We start from the raw sequence: 20432 nt of genomic DNA on the forward strand, positions 1-20432 counted from the left end.
ATAAGCGATTTTAACCTTAGAGAAAAGGTCAATAGTAAAAGGTTACTAGATATGAGACGAATAATAGCGAAAGCTCGTTTCGCCGTTATTCGTCTCATATCTAGTCCCTTTCAGTTTCGAAACAATCAACAAAGAAGGCTAATTTTTGAAATTGAATCAGGTAGAATTAATTCATACATACAATGAATTTCTCAAACAGTATGACAGCTTTTTTCTATTTTATTTTTAATTTGATAGTCTGATGGTATTTGGATAGATGTACTTATTGATAGTTTTAATTTTTACTTTCTTCGTGATTTTTGCTACGTGTCTCATTATATTTATGAGAAGGACCCCCTGAAGATGCCTGCTGTATTATACTAAAATATGTGCCTAATAATATGCATAATAAAGAATTTAAATTAACGCGGGACTTGGTCATAAATAATTTGACAATGCTGACAACATCATCGACGATATCCAGATCGTCCGTACATTCGCGTGCTCCGATTGGATATTGTGTAAACATAGACAAGATTATACTGTGTTGGTTGGCAGCATTGTCGATTGCTCAATGGTATAATTTGTCATCACTACGAATTTAGATAAAATAAAACTAGTTACATAGAATATTTCATAGATTGTCTTGTGTTGTGAAAATTTATGTAATAAAATTGATTTGAAACGAACTTTCAGTGACTGGAACACAGTGTTAGTGTGTGTAATTTTGTTTCTCCAGTTTAAATCTTATGTTGACATTGCTTTGGAAAAATGAATAATTTTACAAAAACTCCGAAAACCACACCGATTATTGAAGACTATGACATATCAAACACTGTTCTTGGCCTCGGTATTAACGGCAAGGTATGTAGAAATTTGTACTAAATAAATAAAAGATCCTTTTTTAAGTATATGATTTTTGTTTACTTATGACGTCAAAGACCAAAATAGCACGAGTTTATATGATTTGCATATCGAAAAATATTTATTCGATTTTCAAAATTACGCAATTTTTCATAAAATTATTGCTGCAGCTAGAATTGTTTACGCTTATGTAATATCTGGGATATCATACTGGTCTTTGGTCTAAGTTAATAATACAAAATAAGTTTCTTAGAAGTTCATTGGTTTTCAACAAGTTCTAACTCTGTATACTTAATATATTGTTATTATTTATCTGTGACTATCTTTTAAAAAATATATCATTGTGATATCATACAATAAAATTAAATAACTGGAATTAAGTTTTCAAAATAGTTGATAAGTTTTCTTGTTCAATCACTCACCAATACCCAGATTAGGATTAAATTTGACACACAGATAGGACACCTCCCAAATTACCTACCATATTTAACTATAGTCTTTCCTTCAATAATTATCATCAGTTATTTCTGAATAATATAAATAATACTTATGGCAAATGTAATGAATAAGCTAAGATTTAGCATATATTAGCATTATTCTTGCATTTGATTGTTAGCCTTTCAATATTGTAAAGAAAATGTATTGAACAAAAGTGGAATGCTCAGACATAAATGCATTTAGTTTCCTATTGTCATGTATTTAGTGTGAAACTGACAATTCTGTTAATTTATGATGATGAAATGTATTTCATTTTGGTGAAAATAGTGTTACATATATAGACAACAACAGTATTATCTAAGGAGGACTGTTGTGATTTACTTCCTTTGTTTATATTTACTTCCTGTTAAACACATTTATTTATCTGTATATACCTTCACACCAGTAGTAAGGTCTAGGTTGAGATAAAATAGAAACCTTAATTTGTTTGATATGCTAAATAATTTATACTAGAGGACAAATAATAATTAAGTCAATAAGGTACCTTGCCCCTGTTCTTAATATTTCATTGTCATATACTATAAATTGATCTAAAACAAGTTGCCAGGCCAGCTGATCTGTGCAACTTCATATATGTCATGTTTTCCCCGTTTTTGTGTCATTTTTCATTGCAGCTCCTAAAATGTAAAAGTAAATCTAAATTGGACTCCATTTTCCGCAATCAGCCTCTCGTCTAGGCTATCTGAAACTAGTCTAGACACTGAGAAAGAACATACACTACTTTTTAATCTGAAAAGCTGGTTGTATGGATTTGAAAGGAGAGATGGAAGGTTGTAAAGAAGTATCGTAATTTCTAAGGTATTATTCCATGCGGACGAAAATAGCACTTCTATCTAAAGCCAAAAGTAAATAATAGAGTAAACATCATTTCCTTGAAAAGTATCATAAATAATACTAATGAATAGGAATGCAAATAAACATATGTACATTATTAATTAGGTTTTACCATTTCCTCATTGTTTCCTCATATTAGTTTTATTATTATTGTAATTGCTGTACATATATACATTTTATAAAAGTTAAAATAATAAAGCTTAGCCATTTTTTTGTATTTGTTTTCCTCCTAATTATTAATATTACTCAATTACTGCAATATTATCTTATGGTTTAGTACCAATTGCTATCAGTAAGCAATTGGTACATGGACTTTGCTCTAAGAGTTCTAACAACTGCAATGAGAATGTATTCTAATGAGATGTAAATTAGATTCTTTGTTCTACTCTCAAAACAGAGAAGGTTGATGGTATCTTAACGGGCTTAAAGAGGGGGGAGGGATTGGGGTTGCCAATATTAGATGAATGGTGTCGTCACTATGAATTTGTGCATATTGAAGACTTTTTGTTTTAATCATATGTAAGCAACTGATTTCTTAAATCCATCTACAAATATGGTGAATAAATTGCCTTGTAAGATAGACACTCTTGAAAAAATTAGGTATCTGAAATTTTCAAAAAGAATAAACAAATAACACTTCGGCTACCTAGTTTCTCATTGCATCTGGTCAAATATGGTATCTGCTATCTAATCTGGTATATGGTATATTGAAACTTTCAAGAAAAGAGCAGATACCTGTCTAAAAGGCTACACATCTGCAATTCCTTTAGTGCTACTGATATTTATGGATGGCGGTAATTACTGAGTGTATTTAAATCGTAAAGTGTATGGAAAGAATTGAACTTACCACCGTCTCTTGGGTTAGTTGTTAGTTACGTTTGTTATAGGTATTTTCATCACCGGTCAGTTAGTCAGAAATATTATACTAATGATAGTAATGGTAGTCACCATTACTGTAGCCCCATTGATAACAATGTGCCATGTCAGGTCGACTTCCACGCGGATCTCATGAAAAACATCGTGGTTCATTAATTACTGGTGAAAACGTCACAGCGCGCTAAGTCTCGACCTTACCATCATGATAAATTCGTGGTGAATTTGTCACGATGGGCTAACTGACCTGACCTCATACTCATCTTATCATCCTCCACTGGTGCCCCGCCAGCGTAAACCGTTAGCGCAGGCGGATGCACCATTCCATTATCATCCACAAAAAAAAAAAAAATACGTCACAGCGCGCTAACTGACCTTACTCACCCTATTTTTTTCCACTGGTGGTGCCCCGTCAGCGTATACCGTTACCGCAGACGTGGACTGCTTAATTATTAGCTAGGTATTAAAAAAAGTTGGTGACTACCAGATTAGAACTCATAATTTTCAGGGTCTGTAAACCATTAGGCCACAGCTCCGCATTGCTCACTAATTAATTATGTAATAGGTGATTCATACATACATACATACATTTACCTATTTCACATAACCTATTAATAAATTAGTGTGTTTATATAACATTAACTTATCTGTTGCCGCGAATTTCACCACCACGGTTTGTTACCTACCTAATTGCACAACAATGATTCATATCATTATCTTGCTGGGCCACTCGAGTCGGTGTGCGGGCTCAGTGCTTTTATCACAATTGTCTTTTTACATGAATGTTATCATACTATAATCACGTGGTTGTAATTATATTGCTATCCAACTTGTTTTGTTGAGTATGAAATGGTGCACTCTTAGGTATTTAGGTGAGATCGAGTATTGATACCGCAATCGAGTGATGGTGTACTCGATAACGCTACTCAATACTCAGACGCTGACGGTGACTAGGCACAAGTGGATCAAATGAAATCAAATCGGGGGAAGGGGATTATTAGTATTGTGGACTATTTTTTCCCCATTACTATCAATGCACCATGTCAAGCTGACCTCCACGCGGTTCCCCATGGAAACCATTATGATAAATACCTGGTGAATTTGACACGATGGGCTAACTGTACTGACCTCTTGTTCATCTTATCATCCTCCACTGGTACTCCGCCAGCCTAAACCGTTACCGCAGGCGGGTGCAACATTCCTTTCATCATCTGCTTCTTCCTTATCCCATTTATTTGGGGTCGGCGTAATATGTTTTTCCCTTCCATTCATGCCTGTTCGCAGTCATCTCGTTATTTACTTCCTTTCTTACCATATCATCTTTCACGCAGTCCATCCATCTCTTTTTCGGCCTTCCTCTGCCTTTATAACCTTCCACATACATATGTAACACCTTCCTTAAAATATTATCTTCATGTCTACGCATTACATGTTCATTATCATCCACTAAAAAAATCAAATCAAAATAAAAAAATATTTATTAATGTAGGACATTTTAGCCGCGTATAAGTGTCAAGTTTTTTGTATTAATATTTTTTCCCTACCGTCCAGTTTAGTATACAGATTTATTTGAAAACTGGCAAGAGCTGAATTCAACTGTGTTTTTTTTTTAATTTAAAAAATAGAAACGTAATAGGTAAATCGAGATTGTGGTTCATATTGTGATAGACAAAGAAATAATATTTATTCAATTGAAATAAATATAAGTCCTTTTAAAAAGTCATATAGTTTTTTTATATTGTTCATCAGAAGAAGTACGAACAAGAAACTTTTAAGTTGCTCTTTTTAAAAAATGAAGAATAGCCATTATAAATAACAAAACTTATTTATAATGGCTCTGGATACAAGTACATAACTATTGTTTTGCACCAAAACAGACAATTGTAAAAAACACCGTATCTATATCTACGGCGCATACTAGGAAGTAAATAACAGGTCAATGTCTTTATAAACTAATCACATATTGAATATATCTTAGCAACATTAACTATGTAACAAGTTCAGATGTTCAACAGCATTAGAATTGTCCGTAAAAAAACCACCTATAAACTCCAAGAAGTGTCCACTTACTCATTAATTATTTAATTTTTATTGTTGATTAAAAGTGAATGTGTGCTATGTGCACCCGCCTGCACTAACAATGTACACTACCGGCACACCAATAACGGATGATGGAAAGGACATATTGTCAGGTCAGTTAGCTCATCGGATGAGCCTCATCCTTCATTTTGATGGTTTCCAAGCGGATTGCTTACATTTCGACCTGATGGTACATTTCCAGTAATGCGCCCTATATTCTCTACTGACAATAAGTCCCCATGCAAGCCTGGTGATTTTTTAACGATTTACGCTGCAGGTGGCAGGGCACCAGTAGAGCATGAGGTCAGGTCAGTCAACTCATAGAGACAAATTCATCAGGAATTTATCACAATAATTCCAAGGAAAACCGCCTGGAAGTCTACCTGATGAGGTACATTGCTAGCAATGTGATTATTAGTCCACATTATTAGCAATCCCCGTTCCTCCTGCTGCTGCAGCTGTGTACTAAATTTGATTTTCATTCGTCAAGCTATTTTTTATATAATATCAGTAGGGTTAATACTTTCCCTCAGGTTGATGGCCTGAAATTGATCAAAATAATGACGGCCTTAGTTAAAGTTCCGACTCCCCAGGCTGAAGTTGTATCCGATCAGTTAGGAGTTTGCCTTCAGCCGCTCTAAGTCCTTACACGAGTCTGTAGTCCATTCGCCCTTATTTACGTACAGTGAAGCTCAGAGTTATTCGAAAAAACAAGAGGTAAATGCTGTACCTATGTATATGTATAAATATATTTAGTAAAACGTACTCTCCCTAATGGTTATTCATTTCTCGATTTATATTTGTTAATTTCTATTGTATTTTATGTTTAATTAGTTTTATTTACCTTAAACTTATAACAGTGTTCATGCTCTATTCGGTTTTCCTTAACTCTAATTAAATTCACGGAAAACACGGTTAGTATCAACATGTGACGTCTTTTTACGTCACTAATGTTACAATTTGTGAAACTGTGACTCCATCCAGTGTCTCCCTCAATTGACATAATACTCCAACGTCATATCTAAACAATCAACTCGTTTGTAACTAATCATAATTGCTTTTCGAGATGACGTTTTAAGTTTGTATGTAATTAAACACTATTCATACTAATGTCTAATTAGTATGATAATGTCACAAATAAAAGAATATTATATTACTAATATTTATAAATGGGAAAACTATTATAGATATTTGTCTGTCACTTATCCTTTCAATTGTTAGCTGTCAAAATGATATTAACGTCCCATCTGGGAGACCAATTACAGGACTTCTCCCAGATGGGGTTTTGGGGTTTTTTGAAACTGAGGTTTCGATTATTGGATGTTCTACGCTTCGTGATGGGGCTATAGTGCCGAGTTCAATAATTGGCTCCTACGCAGATGAGGGGTTATGCACTATTCAATATGACATGTCTGAACTGTTACAATTGAATCCATTACAAGCGAGATTGCTAATAATATCGTTTCATAATGTAGCCCCAACTAAATGAAATTTTAGGAGAATTTGCATCACTAAGACGTACATAAGCCATTTTTTATGTCAATAAACAGTTGCATTCCCTGATAACTAGTTCTGTATACATGATAAGGTAAACCAAATAATTTATCTTCTTTACATAATATAAAATAAAGGCGCCGTCGTTGTGTGCTCGCTTATATGTTTTAAATTACGCAACAGATTTTAATACAGTTTTTAGCAACAGATACAGTAGATTCAAGGGGAAGGTATATCACAATTTGAACATCAAACATTACAATTCAAAGATTTGTAATGCATCCGTGCGAGAGTCGAGACGGCTAGTATGTAATAAAATGAAATCGAAATCTATTAAGTAAGTATGTATGTATTAATTTAAATTGACTATTTTCTGCATTAGACAAAATAAAAGTGCAATACACTGAAAAGGTTACACCAAGTCATGGGCGGACATTGTCTTACTGAATAATTTTATTTTCTTGGCACCAATTGCTAAATGTCTTTGACAATTTCCATACAAAATAGCATAATTAGTTTTGAAATTCGTACAGTCAAATGTTTTGACGACTTTCTACAAACTCATCCGCGTGGGTACCTCTATCATGCTTGCTAAGTTGTTTTGCGAGCAGTTCCGATTTTTATATTCATTTTACTTCAGGGAACTTAATATCTTTACCTTTACATAGTATAAAACTGTTACCAAAGCTATCTGCCTGCTTATATCTGTTAAATTACGCAACTGATTTTAATTCAGTTTTCAGTAATAGATAGAGTTATTGAAGAGGAAGATTTATATGTATTATACATGCGGGACGGAGAAGTTAGTAAAACGTAAAATCAAGTAAGCTAGTAAAATTAAAAATAAAGCAATAATGTCCTTGTGGTCACTACACTCGCTATAGCAATCTGCCACTTACAGCCCTTTGATCAGTATCTTCCTTCTTGAAGGAAGACAGCGTGTTGGTGAATACCCGAGCCATAATGGCTTTGATGCTCACGTTGTGACTTAATAACTAATAATAAACTTCCTTTAAATAGTATTGAGCTATACTCAATACTATTTAAAGGTCAAATTTGAGTGAAATTAGCGAGTATCGATGTAACTTCGTCATCAGGAATGCCATTCCTGATAACTCCAAAGCTGATGAAAGTCAATCCGCGAGGAGCTATTCATGAATATGACGATCATTACCAGTATCCATCATGTGGGCTGTTAACTTGTGTGCTATTCTAATTTAATTAAAAATAGTAGATATATATTTTGACAAGAACTTACATCGCATTATATATTTTTCCTTATTTAAAGGATATGTCAGAAAAAACATTAAATGACATACATGTAATAGAGTCTAAAACAATTATTCTTCCAATATTTGCATATGTATGGTGCTTTAATTTTAGATTTGTGGTAAGCCTCGCTTAAAATTTGTGTTTATATTTATTTATTCCAATTGGTTATTGGTTTACTAACAATTAAGCTAGCGTGGTACGAAGTAGTCGCGGTAGTCTCCCGCTATGTATATAAAATAGAGTTACAAATTACTGACATAATTTATCAAAATAAAAGTGCAACTCACTTCAAGTAGGGGAGACCGGGGCCACAATTAACAAAATTTGCATTTTTCATTGTACCTCCGAAATTTTCCAACGTTTAGATCTGATCTTTAGGTCACATGTGCTGTAACTATTCAGGTATCATATTTTTAACTTAAATCAAACATAAAATAAACGATGCCTTAAATAGAATTTTTTTTCTTAAACAAGTCGCATGTTAAATCTTACCCCGTGTTTGGGGCTAGAATTAACAGCTCTGAGGTAAGTATTAACGTCATGTTATACTAACGAATATGAAAAAAACAAATATATGTATGACATTATTTTTTATTAATGAAAGTGAAATCAATATAGAAGTGTATAGAGCACATTTTGTCATATGAATTGACATTACAAATTACAGAATATTTAAACATGAACAAAAACTTATAAATTCTTTAAAGTATTATAAATAATCAACAATATTTTGTCACTTACTGTCATTAACTTTAATCAGCCTTAATCGCTTTTATGCTAAAAGTTAAACAATTAGGCAAACAACTTATTTAAGATATCACAGATGACATAGAAAATGGCACATTTTACCTTAAGCTATATATATATCTAACAGTCTTTGAGATAAGTATTATCTTTACACAAGACACAACATCGCAAAAATCAGTACGTTTATTAAATCAGCAAATACATATAAAATATTAACGATTAAGAACATTGAGCATACAAATTATCTATTCATATTCATCATCGTCCGAAATACAATTCAGGCAAGTGAATGATGTGATATCACCTTTAATGCATATAGTTTGGGCCCAGTCTTTACAAGAGATACATTGAATCCAATCACCACCTGAGAAATCTTTCCAATACGTTTCTGTATTTTTCAAAAAAGTTTTTCAAGTTGGTTCTATTGAATGAAGTAGCTCTACTTAAACTGGTGGCCTCAGGGCTTCGTATCGCTAACCTGGGATTTCTCTTTATAAAATTAGTAAACCAGTCATTACCCGCCATCTCATTAACTTTCCAGGAATCTGGTAACCTCTCAACATTATAAAACTTAGCACATGGATATGCTAATCTCTTTACATCTGCGGGCAGTAATCCGAAATAAATATTAGCACACTTTAACAAATACTCTGCTATATTTGCTTCTTGTTCAGCATTAAAGACTAGGCGGGTTTTCTTGTAACCCATTACTGCTGGTGCACCCGCTTTCTTTTTTTTGACAAAGTTGAAGACAGAAACGTGGCAGAGCTGGAATTCTTTGGCTACATCTCTATAATTTCTACCTTTTTCCATAACTTCTTTCGCAGCCAACTCATAGACCTCTAAGGATTTGGTTCCTCGAGTAGTTTTACGTTTGTATGTTCTCATTCTGTAATAAAATGTAAGAAAAAAGAAATTAAAACATAGGTACATAGTCGGATATATCGGTATATATTAATACGTTTATACTTACCCCGCCGATTTGTTAATTTTAGCCCCAAGGGTACATTTTTGGTTTTAAATAACATAATAAAAATATTTTATAAAAATCTTGTCAATTGAGCTATATGGCATTATTAAGTATGAAATATACTGCTAGGAAAACAAAAAACATAATATTATGCCACATATTGTGAGCATAAATCAAAAAATTGTAAAGTTAAAAATGTTCGTTACCTGCGTAATAAAGTGGTCCAATCCACAGCTCAGTCGCATAACGCGCGATGCACAACTGACCAATCCCGAGTCACGTGGCGTGATCTAGGCGACGACTTGAAGCAGGCGTTATATGTTTAGTATGTATAGTTTTAGAGAAATTAGCTTGTTAATACTTACCTCTGTTAATTGTAGCCCCGGTCTCCCCTACTGCGAAATGTCAGGGCCGGACACATGACTGAATGCTGTTTTGGTTACCTTCGCAGTTTTATTGAAATATTACCATTGTACTAAAAATAACCGTGTGTGTAAAGGAAGGGTTTTGTTTCCTTTGTTTGTGTTCAACAGACGGTTTTCGTTAGGCCAAATAAAAATGTGTTTGTATAATAGTTCTCAATAGTATAAAAATATAATTCCAAGACATGTAGGATACATTACAAACGTGATGGGTTGGTATACTGAGAAAATCAGCTGTAAACATAACAACTATAATGAATATGCATTTTTGAGGAAGCCATTTAATTTAGTAAGATAATTCGTAATGTTATTATTAGTTATGAGTAAGATTTAATATTAAATAACGTGGTATTAAAATATATATATTTATACAACATATTTTAGTATTGTACCGAATCGTACTTTGCTAGTAAAAAAGTTAAATTTGAATTATATTCAGTTGATGAAACATAAACAGTGTGACGAAATGACGAAATACGTGGGTGTCTTGTTTCGTCACACTGCTCTGCTCCTATTGGTTGTGTCGCAATGTTATATAGCTTTCCTAGATAAATGAATTATCCAGTAATAAAAGAATTTAGAATAATTTTCCTTAATAGTACAAATTCTATATTTTAATACTTAGATATACTTGTCATGTCATGAAATTTAGGACCTCCACCCCCTCTTGTCTCCTTTAATTTGTGGCAATACTTGTTCATGCACGGCAGTTTAATTTAATGTAAGACATAGACACCTATGTAAGTGTACAATGTAAATAAACTAGCTTTAAAAAAATACACCAAGCCATTGGTGGACTTTGTGTTACTGAAACTGGGTAAAAAAAACAAATTCAGCTGAATTTCTTACCAGTTGTCAATTGAATCTGCATACTGAATGATGTGGTAAAGTTTTAGTGGTAGGTAAAATATTAATAAAAAAACTTGTCGTTTATAAGCGGCTGAAATGACCTGAATTAATGATTTTTTATTTGATTTGATTTAATGTGTGGCGTAATTTATGGATTGTCATGTTTATGAATATTATAAGAATATTAGTAATTCATAGACAAGACACTATTCTATCAGGTGGTTGTATACCTGTGATCACAATAAATAAGAATACCTTTAAATGGTATAAATAAAAATATCGAACGCTCATTGTAATGTGCACTCAGACGTAGCTAAAAGCAGACTAAACAAAAAATTGCCTGTTTCGTAGTTTCCTTAGTGGAAAAATATATATGGATTAAAAATACTTATTGAACTATATATAATATTTCATTGATGAAACATCTTTCATTAATGATTCAATCCTTTGGTCTGGCTATTTACTTAACCTATTTGGCCGTCTTTAATAAGATTACATCACAAGTTGATGTTTAAGCCACCTGCCATGTTATTCATGTAGTTAATTGTGCCAAGGAATTGAACCGAAGTGCCTAAATTGCCTCATGGAGGGCGGCACGTAAATAGTGTGATGACGTATTTGGGTTAATGATGAAGTAATCTAATTGATATTTCTCGTCCCCTCTCTCCTCTCCTCGAAATGACAAACAGTTCCCAAGTCTTACATTAGTCTCTTATTCAAGACGTACTCAATCGAAATAATAAAAAAGAAATATTTTTTATACAATTAACAATAATTAAAAGTCTTTTTTTATATTATATTTTGTTACTCTGCCGTTTATTCAGATTCAGCATAGAAGAGTGAATAAGATACTTGACTGTGCTCCTTTATTCGAATGTAGAACTGTACGTTTATAAGTTAAAATATTTATATCAATACATAATTATATAATAGATGAGAAAATATGTAGTAAATTGCAAGGAAAATAATAAAGTAGAGTTACATTTCGCGTTACCGGTATGTAAAACATAGTACAGCTTTTAAGTTATATAGTAAATATTAAATCCTTACTAATATTATAAATGCGAAAGTAACTCTGTCTGTCTGTCTGTCTGTCTGTCTCGCTTTCACGCCAAAACTACTGAACCGATTTAAATGAAATTTGGTACGCAGATAGTCTATACGCCGAGGAAGGACATAGGCTACTTTTTAATGCGAAAAAAGGGTTGTAAGGGGTTGAAAATGGAAATACAAGGTTATCTTTATGCGGTTTAGTACACACATAGTATAATACTGGCTTAACTAAAAAAATAGAAATTTTGGAAAGTCTACTTTATAACTGTGGTATTAAGTCTAACTTTAAAAATTTTAAATTTCTGAATTACACCAATATTGTACTAGATATGCGACATAAATAAACATATATGTCATTTGTATAAGCAGCGCGCATGCGAAGTTGCGCGAGCAACTCATTATTGTCAATCCGTTGTCTCCTTATAAATTTAAATGTATAATCGTTTGCTCTGCAATATTATTTTATAAATACATAAATATAATCCTGGTACGGGCTATAACTGATGACCCTGCTCTTGGACAAGATCGTAATCACATATTATTAATATTTTTGAAGATTAAAACAATATATAATATTAAGAATGAAGTTGTCTATACATATGAACAACATTTCCTTGGAAGAAACAACATCTACCGTTCCATCCGAGCTATTCAGGGTCGGAATACGCGTTTCTCCATTCTGGCCAGTAGAGTCAAAGTATGGTTTGCGCAAGTAGAGGGATGTTTGCAATTTAGAATATCACATCTATTATTTTGATTTAACAAATTTTTATTATGTTATTGGCCAACTGGACCACCAATTTATAAAAGAAGTTAAAGAAATTTTTAGACTATACATTAAATATAAATAAATATGACATTTAAATTTGTAAAAATGTCACCATTCAAGGGGTAAAGTAAAATAGCAGATAATAGTTTTTATGGAAATTCGTCATATTTGAAGCTAGAACGATGAAACTTTTTTCATTCGCTTTTTTGTCAGTTGGTCAGTTTAATAAATACCTTACTAATATTACGATAGTGAAAGTAACTCTGTCTGTCTGTCTCACTTAAATGCCAAAATTACTGTACTGATTTAAATGAAGTTTAAAATCTAGATCCTGAGAAAGGACATAGGTTACTTTTTAATCCGAAAAAGGGTTATAAGAGATTGAAAGAGGAGGTTATATAGAAGTATCGTCATTTTTAAAGGTTGAAGCTTGAATCTTATTTTTTGCGTATTGATTAAATATAATTAACGAAAATGGGTTGTAAGGGTCAAAAGGTGAAATATGGTATGCAAGTATTGACATTTTTAAAGCTAGAAGCTTGAATCTTATTTTTAGGCTGTTGAGAAAATATTAGTACCTACCTTCACAGGACTCAGCCATAAGTGAAATTTTCATTTTTGGAGCTAGAACGATGAAACTTTTTTATTGGGTTAGATTATTAATATATATATTTTATTATTTGGTTAAGGTCACTATTTTACGCGGACGAAGTCGCGGGTACAGCTAGTAAGATATATATCTAGTTTATAAGAATACTGATGTAATGCTGAATAAATGAAAATTATTATTATAAAAACACCCATATAATTTTCAAATGCAATACATCAGTGGGCTAATTATGTAACTTCGTTCGCAACGATTTTCGTATGTAACGTAGTGAAAATGACGTCATCTGTCAATAATGCGATCATATAGACGCCATTTGACGCTGTCAACTAGCATTGCAACGTAAACGCAACTTTACATATCGATAAAAATTATTTCTATCGAATGTCGATTTAGTAACCTCGTTGCAACGTCACGTAATCGCTATTTTGCCGAAATGACAGCGTGGAATTGAAACGGTTTTTACATTATGAGAAACAATTTAGAAGGTGTTTCTTTTGGTTACAATCTTTAAAATATCAGCATTAGCAGCATTATTTATCTTGTTTTGGTAATTTTCAGTATTACATATATTTTTATTATATTAAATATTACGTAGAAAGTCGTGAAAAGGTTTTAAATTTATTAAAATGGGAAAATTGTCACGACTCACAACACGACATCAGTGTTGCCAATTCGATATTTTATTTTCGTCCCAAATCACATAGAATGTTGTATTAACTAGAGTAAATGTTTAATATAAAATTAGGGTTGATTATGATATTAATATAATTAAAAAACTATTTCAATGAATACGGTGCTCTGTGAACGGAATACAACGTTTATGATGCTCTGTGATTTGTTTAAAGTAAATAAATTTATTTGTTTAAAGTTTTTACAATTATGTACAAATTTAAAAAGATGTGCCCATATCATTTTAAATTTATATGGATACCTACGTACTTACCTAGGTATCTATAGCAGAAAAGAAAATTTAATTTGTAGGTTAGATTAATATTATTAATGATTATAAATAGTTTGTATAAAATATGCTTTTATATTCAAAATTATTAACCTTATTTTTTCATTAGAATAGAATAGACTTTCTTTATTTTATTTTATTAAATGTCTATTAATAAAATTAAAATAAAAGAACAAGTGAACGCTGCAGTATATTTTGTAATTTTTGAACGCAATAAAAATTGTTTCAAATCAACCAACTAGTGTAACAACCCAATAAATTAAAATTTATCCCTCTAAAGGTATAAGCTATCTATTGTACTGACTTTTTAAATTGGTCGGATTAACAATATTCCGCTGCAACTTCATAGTAGTGTTTTATCGATAGAAATGATTTATGTTGCGGTCATTCGACCTTACTTGATCGCATTTTTTAAATTGAAATGATTTCATATTGCATCACAACTTCAACAGAAACAATTTCATATCGTGTTACATAATTAGCCCACAGGTGAGATCTCACATTAATTTTGCGGTTGCGCACATTTTTTCTGAGGCCGTACGAAGTTCGCCATATTAGCTAGTATTTTCATAAAGACCATTGATCCCCGACTTTTTTCTATATCTATATGCAAATATAGAAGACAGATTTAATGTCACCGTCGGTGTTCATAATGTCATTGCCTCTACGCATTGTTATCTGCAAATCCCCGTAATTTTATGTAAACAGAACGTTATCGTGGAACCGGTCGCCTGACGCGGAAAATGCTCGGAGATTATGCTACGGCGCAATTTACTAGGCTTGTCAATACAATATCGATATAAAAATTTATGCCTTACATCAAAATGTACCAAAAATCATGCTACATAATATTATAAAAGATAATGTTTGTGAGTATGTATCCATCCAGGATGTTTGTTACTCTTTCACGCAAAGACAACTGAATATTATAAAGTTTTACACTAATATAACTTATACATCAGAATAACATATGTTAAAAAGTTATGTATTTATAACTAGGACTACAACTAATGTCCGTAGTTTCAAACGTATAAATTTGTTGCCTATATGTTATTCTGATATATAAGCCCTCCAACATAATCCATAGATGGAGGATCTATCCCCAAACTTTCGCGTTTATAATATTAGTAAGATAAAAAATATAAAGGAATGCTGTATATTTTATCGTTGAGCTTTGATAAAATATCTTATCAAAGCTCACCGATATATCAAAACTTTATGAATTTGTTATGTCTAAATTGATATTTTCAAATTATCGAATAAAACATCTATACATTTAGGCATTTTTGACATCCCTAGTAATCTGCGTCTCTAATTTGACTTGCGCTAAAGTTGGTACTATTAATAAAGGAGTTTGGAATGTAGCGTCATTCAATATCACTGCAGTGAATTAACTACGGCGGTATTTTTATTTAATTAGTAACTAAATACTAAATAATGAGTATTAAACTGACTATTCATTTGATAAATTAGCTCATTACTCACGACGGACTGATTATGTTAAGAAAGAAACCAAATGTTTACAGAGAAAGAAATATATACATTGAGCTGTCGTAGTATGTGTGGAAACGTATTCATGACTCACGTTTTGAGATGATTAAGTAATCTTATTTCACTGGCATTGCTAAGAAATCAACGGTTCAACTGATGGCAATATGACAACCGTATCCCATATACAAAATAAAATTAAAATTAATTTATTCATGTAGGACATTTTAGCCGCGTCTGAACGTCAAGTTTTTTTGTATATATATTTGTCCCTATCGTCCAGTTCAATATACAGATTCAATTGAAAATAACTAGCAAGAAAAACAACTGAATTTCTTTTTTTTAAAGCCAGTTTATTTACATTGTTCACAATAGGTGTCTGTGTCTATTATTGAATGAAAATCCCGTGCATGAACAACTATTGCTATGCACGTTTGTCATTTAACTAATTGATTAGTGTGTAATAGCTCAATAAATATTATTTATAGACGTTACGTTGTCACACCATCCTTACCATTAATGTTAAAATAAAAAGTTTGTTAAAGTAATATCATTTTGTCGTAAGGTGACAAAATGATATAGCTTTGTAAACTGTGTTTAAAAAGGTTGAATAAGGTCGACATTAGACTGAATTTAAAGCTGCGAGGCAATATCTAAGTATATTCATGTGCATAGACGACGACCACTTACCGCAAAAACTACTTATTATATATATATATTTACTTTCAATTTGCGACTGTACTTATAATTTGATGGTCTGTTCATAAAGTTTTATATATGTATTTATTTGTAAATTTATCTATTGTTTTATAGAAATTTCTCTTGTCTCATTTAAATTAACTGCAACGCCAAACAATCTTTCTCTGCACCACTTAAGGTTGACTGGTAGATAACGCCGGAAGGTTTTAAGTCTGCCATATTGTATTACGTACACTTTATTTTTGCATTAAAGTTAAATAAATTATAATACGGACAGTACTAGTCGAGGCGTGAGTTTAGTGGTATTTACCCGAAGTCTTGATAAAATAAATGGACTGTACGCGATACATTTATTGTAGGTTTTGCATGTTCAGCGCGGAAATAGGCAAGACAAGGTCAACAGGCGTTTACACGGTCCCCAATAAAACAGTTTTCACGGGCACAGCAAACTGTATCATGGTTCATAGCGTATCTAAAATCAACACATAAAATTCACGCATGCAAAGCTTTAGAAATTTGTCGGTTCAGTAAGCATTTAGTTATTATACGTAAATGAACAAAGATAAATTATATATTATCGCGTAAGTTTAAAGCGTAGGTGCAAAATAAACAAGATGTTGGTATTATAGCGCCGTATCTTCACGTGGATCAAAGCGGAGTCTTTGATCCATACTGAACCTTCACCTTATTAAATATGTATTTACGGGCATTCGTGTCTTTAATTAAAGACTGTTCTAGAACATCTTAACCTTAAAATGTGTTTACTAACTATATCAACTTTGGGGGAAGGGGTTGCTAGTGATGTTGACTACTAAACTCATTGCTATTAATATACTATGTCAGATTGTCGTTCACACGGAGTAATTGACTGATGGTCTGTATTAAATGAGGATGAAGTCATATTGATTCATCATCATCATCCTCAGACCATCGTCACCAAAGGTGGAGTACAAAATGTCGTCTGATTGTGTATCTTAGTCTTAACTATCTCAGCCACCAGGCCTTCGTAGATACGAATACGAAGGCCTGGTGGCTGAGATAGGTATTTAGGTATTTCATTTCCATTTCTCATGTCTATGGTTATTGTTCTAGACTATCTGTGTACCAAATTTACAGTTAGGTATTTCGGTTTAGTAGTTTAGTAGCGTGAAAGCATATTAGAAAAACAAATAGTGATAATTTCGCATTTATAATATTAAGTAAGGATGCTACTAGGACTGTGTGACTTCTAACTACCCTAATAATGATGTAACATTTTCTGGTAATTTTTTCTTAATATAAACTTACCTACTGACTCATAATGTATACAATTGTAAAACTAGAAACGTAATTTTACTAAGAAAATAAATATTTATCTCATCAAGATGTTTGTTCTTTGAAATTTAGAGCGTAATTTATATGTGTACGGTTTGTGTTTTTTCTGATGACTGTACTATTTATTATTTTTCACATCTTGACCAAATAATGAAATTTTGGATATGCGTTGCCTGAGATGGAGATTTTTATCTTGATCTATCAAGGTGTTCTTGTGAAATCTAAGACCAAAAAAGAAACTCACCGCGAATTTCGTCGACAAAATGCTAACATAATGTATTAGAGGGGAAGAGATTGTTAGTAATGGGGAATAGTTATTCCATTGCTAGCAATGTACCATGTTAGATCTACCTCCACACGGTTTCCCCTGGAAATTATAGTGGTAAATTCCTGGTGAATTTGCCACCATGGGCTAACTGACCGGACGGACCCCTGCGCTAACGGAATATGGTCCGTGGAGCTCATAAATTAACTCCACGGTTCATATTCCATCAGCGTAGGGGGTGCAAGTTCCATTATCATCCAATAAAGAAAAACATAATGTAATAGAGACAATATCAACTTTTCAGGTGGTAGAATGTCACGACAAAAGAACACAGAAGAAGCGAGCATTAAAGGTTCTGCACGACAGCGCAAAAGCCAGGAGAGAGGTGGAACTCCATTGGAGAGCCAGCGGCTGTAGGCATATAGTCGAAGTTAGTATATATACATCTTTATCAGGTATTTATATGTTTACTTAAAAAATGTTAAATACAACAGCATTATCTGTCAATTGTTAAAAAATGAACTCTAATAAACCATTTTAATTTTAATAATTAGCTTTAATATTGCCACATACATTAATGTAAATATATTTTTTAAAGGCGTTGGTTCTAATAAAATATAGTAAAAAATATTGTTGCCCAATTACTGAATTCATTATTTATATATTTGGCATAAGCATAAACAGCAGTTTATATATGTGTTCAACGACCTCGGTGTTTACCACATTGCCTTACTTCCGATGGTCGCGGGTTCAATTCCTCGCAAGGTACTAACATTTATATTCATGAGTATGCATCTGTCTGGGTGATTTACATATGTACAAAAAAATGTGTAATAAAATCTTCTATCCGTTGTTCAGTACCCGTTACATAACCTCTACTTAGCTTGGGACTAGATAGGGCTGTGGACATTGTCCAGGGTTATTATTATTAACTAGCAGACCCGGCCACGCGTTTTTGTGGCTAATAGACAAATTGCAATAAAATAATATTGTGACTATAAATTTAGATGAAAGCTCTTCAAGTTGGATCAAATTGCACAAAATGTGCAAATCAAATTTGCAATCGGTTCAGTAGTTTAGGACTCCATCGCGGACAAACAACGTGACATGTAATTTTTATATATAAAAATATATAAGCCAGGTCACTACTTAGCACTAGGTAAGTCTGCTTACCGATTTAGTTACATTAAAAAAAACGTAAACTCAATGTTCTGAGAATCTTATTGAATGATTAACTTCTAGTTGGTAAATTAATACCTACACCGATGTCAATGCGGTTTTTTTTACTTGATGTGGCTGTTTAATTGAACTTGGTATAAGTCTATTCAGAATGTTGGGGAAGAGGAAGTGAGCCGGTTTTTCTATCTTGATTCATCGGTTTTTTTTTTCTTTGTGTATGTTGCATAATATCTTTATATATTCTGAAGCGATTCTGTATATTATCTTTATCCTTATTAATATTATAAATGTGAAAGTAGGGATGTTGTTTACGCTTTCATGCAAAACTACTGAACCGATCATCATGAAATTGTGTACTTCTTATTTTTATTTTTTTTATACAATGAAAAAATAAAATATCAACATTTTGCTACTTCTATATTACTATATACTTTATAGAACAAACCGAGAATTTCAAATATTTCTAAACCGTGCGAAGCCAGGACGGGTCACTAGTAGATTATTAATTTTAATTGACATGTTTGTAAACATCTATACTAATATTAAAGAGATAAACTTCGTGATATTGTAAGTAAATGAAAAATGTTAGAAAAACTGGAACTGGGAAAATGTAACGTAGACGAAGTTACGCGGGTCAGATAGTGTTTTATAAATGTGTCCCAGTAGGATTTTTTGGTTTTTTGATTAAATTTTAATTTGAACAAAATAACGTATTGTATTTTTATGTATTTGGAATGCCAAATAAGTTGATGGTAAGTGGTGGTAAGTTGTAATAGCCGCTTGTACACTGTGGTACAATTTAACTAAGAATAGGACTCATATATTTTTGTATGCACACCACTCATGCTTTGTCATTTCTAAGGACTAACATGTTATGGCTCTGTATCCCGTAATTTCACTGCTTTCTCTCGTGTAACAACTGAATCACATGTTACAAAGGAAACTAGTTGCTTGGTGACTGTAATAGGTGACATGGAACAAAACACAAACGACTTTGTAGAAAGTCTACCCCGATAAAAAAATATTATTTATATGGCCTTAGTCTAGACACACCACCAAGACACATTTAGCACACCGCTCACTTTCGATGGCCACAGGTTCGGTTCCTCTCACGATGCAAACATTTGTATTCATGAGTATGATTGTTTGTATTGATCTAGGTGTTTTGTATTTATGTTATGTAAGTATTTATAAAATAAATCTAGTTGTTACTTCA

General features: G+C 32.4%; 1 protein-coding gene across 1 annotated transcript in view; it reads left to right on the forward strand.

The window, feature by feature from the left end:
- Window positions 1–540: 540 nt before the first annotated feature.
- Window positions 541–20432, forward strand: part of LOC131850259 (MAP kinase-activated protein kinase 2) — a 29493-nt gene continuing 9601 nt past the window's right edge. The window contains exons 1-2 of the mRNA XM_059200447.1: window positions 541–843; window positions 18342–18467. Of these exons, the coding sequence (XP_059056430.1) occupies window positions 751–843; window positions 18342–18467 (219 nt within the window). The 5' untranslated portion in view covers window positions 541–750. The remainder of the gene's footprint in view (window positions 844–18341; window positions 18468–20432) is intronic.

This window comes from Achroia grisella, unplaced genomic scaffold (assembly GCF_030625045.1).
Source record: "Achroia grisella isolate CSIRO2021 unplaced genomic scaffold, CSIRO_AGI_Agris_v1 utg114, whole genome shotgun sequence".
NCBI lineage: Eukaryota > Metazoa > Arthropoda > Insecta > Lepidoptera > Pyralidae > Achroia > Achroia grisella.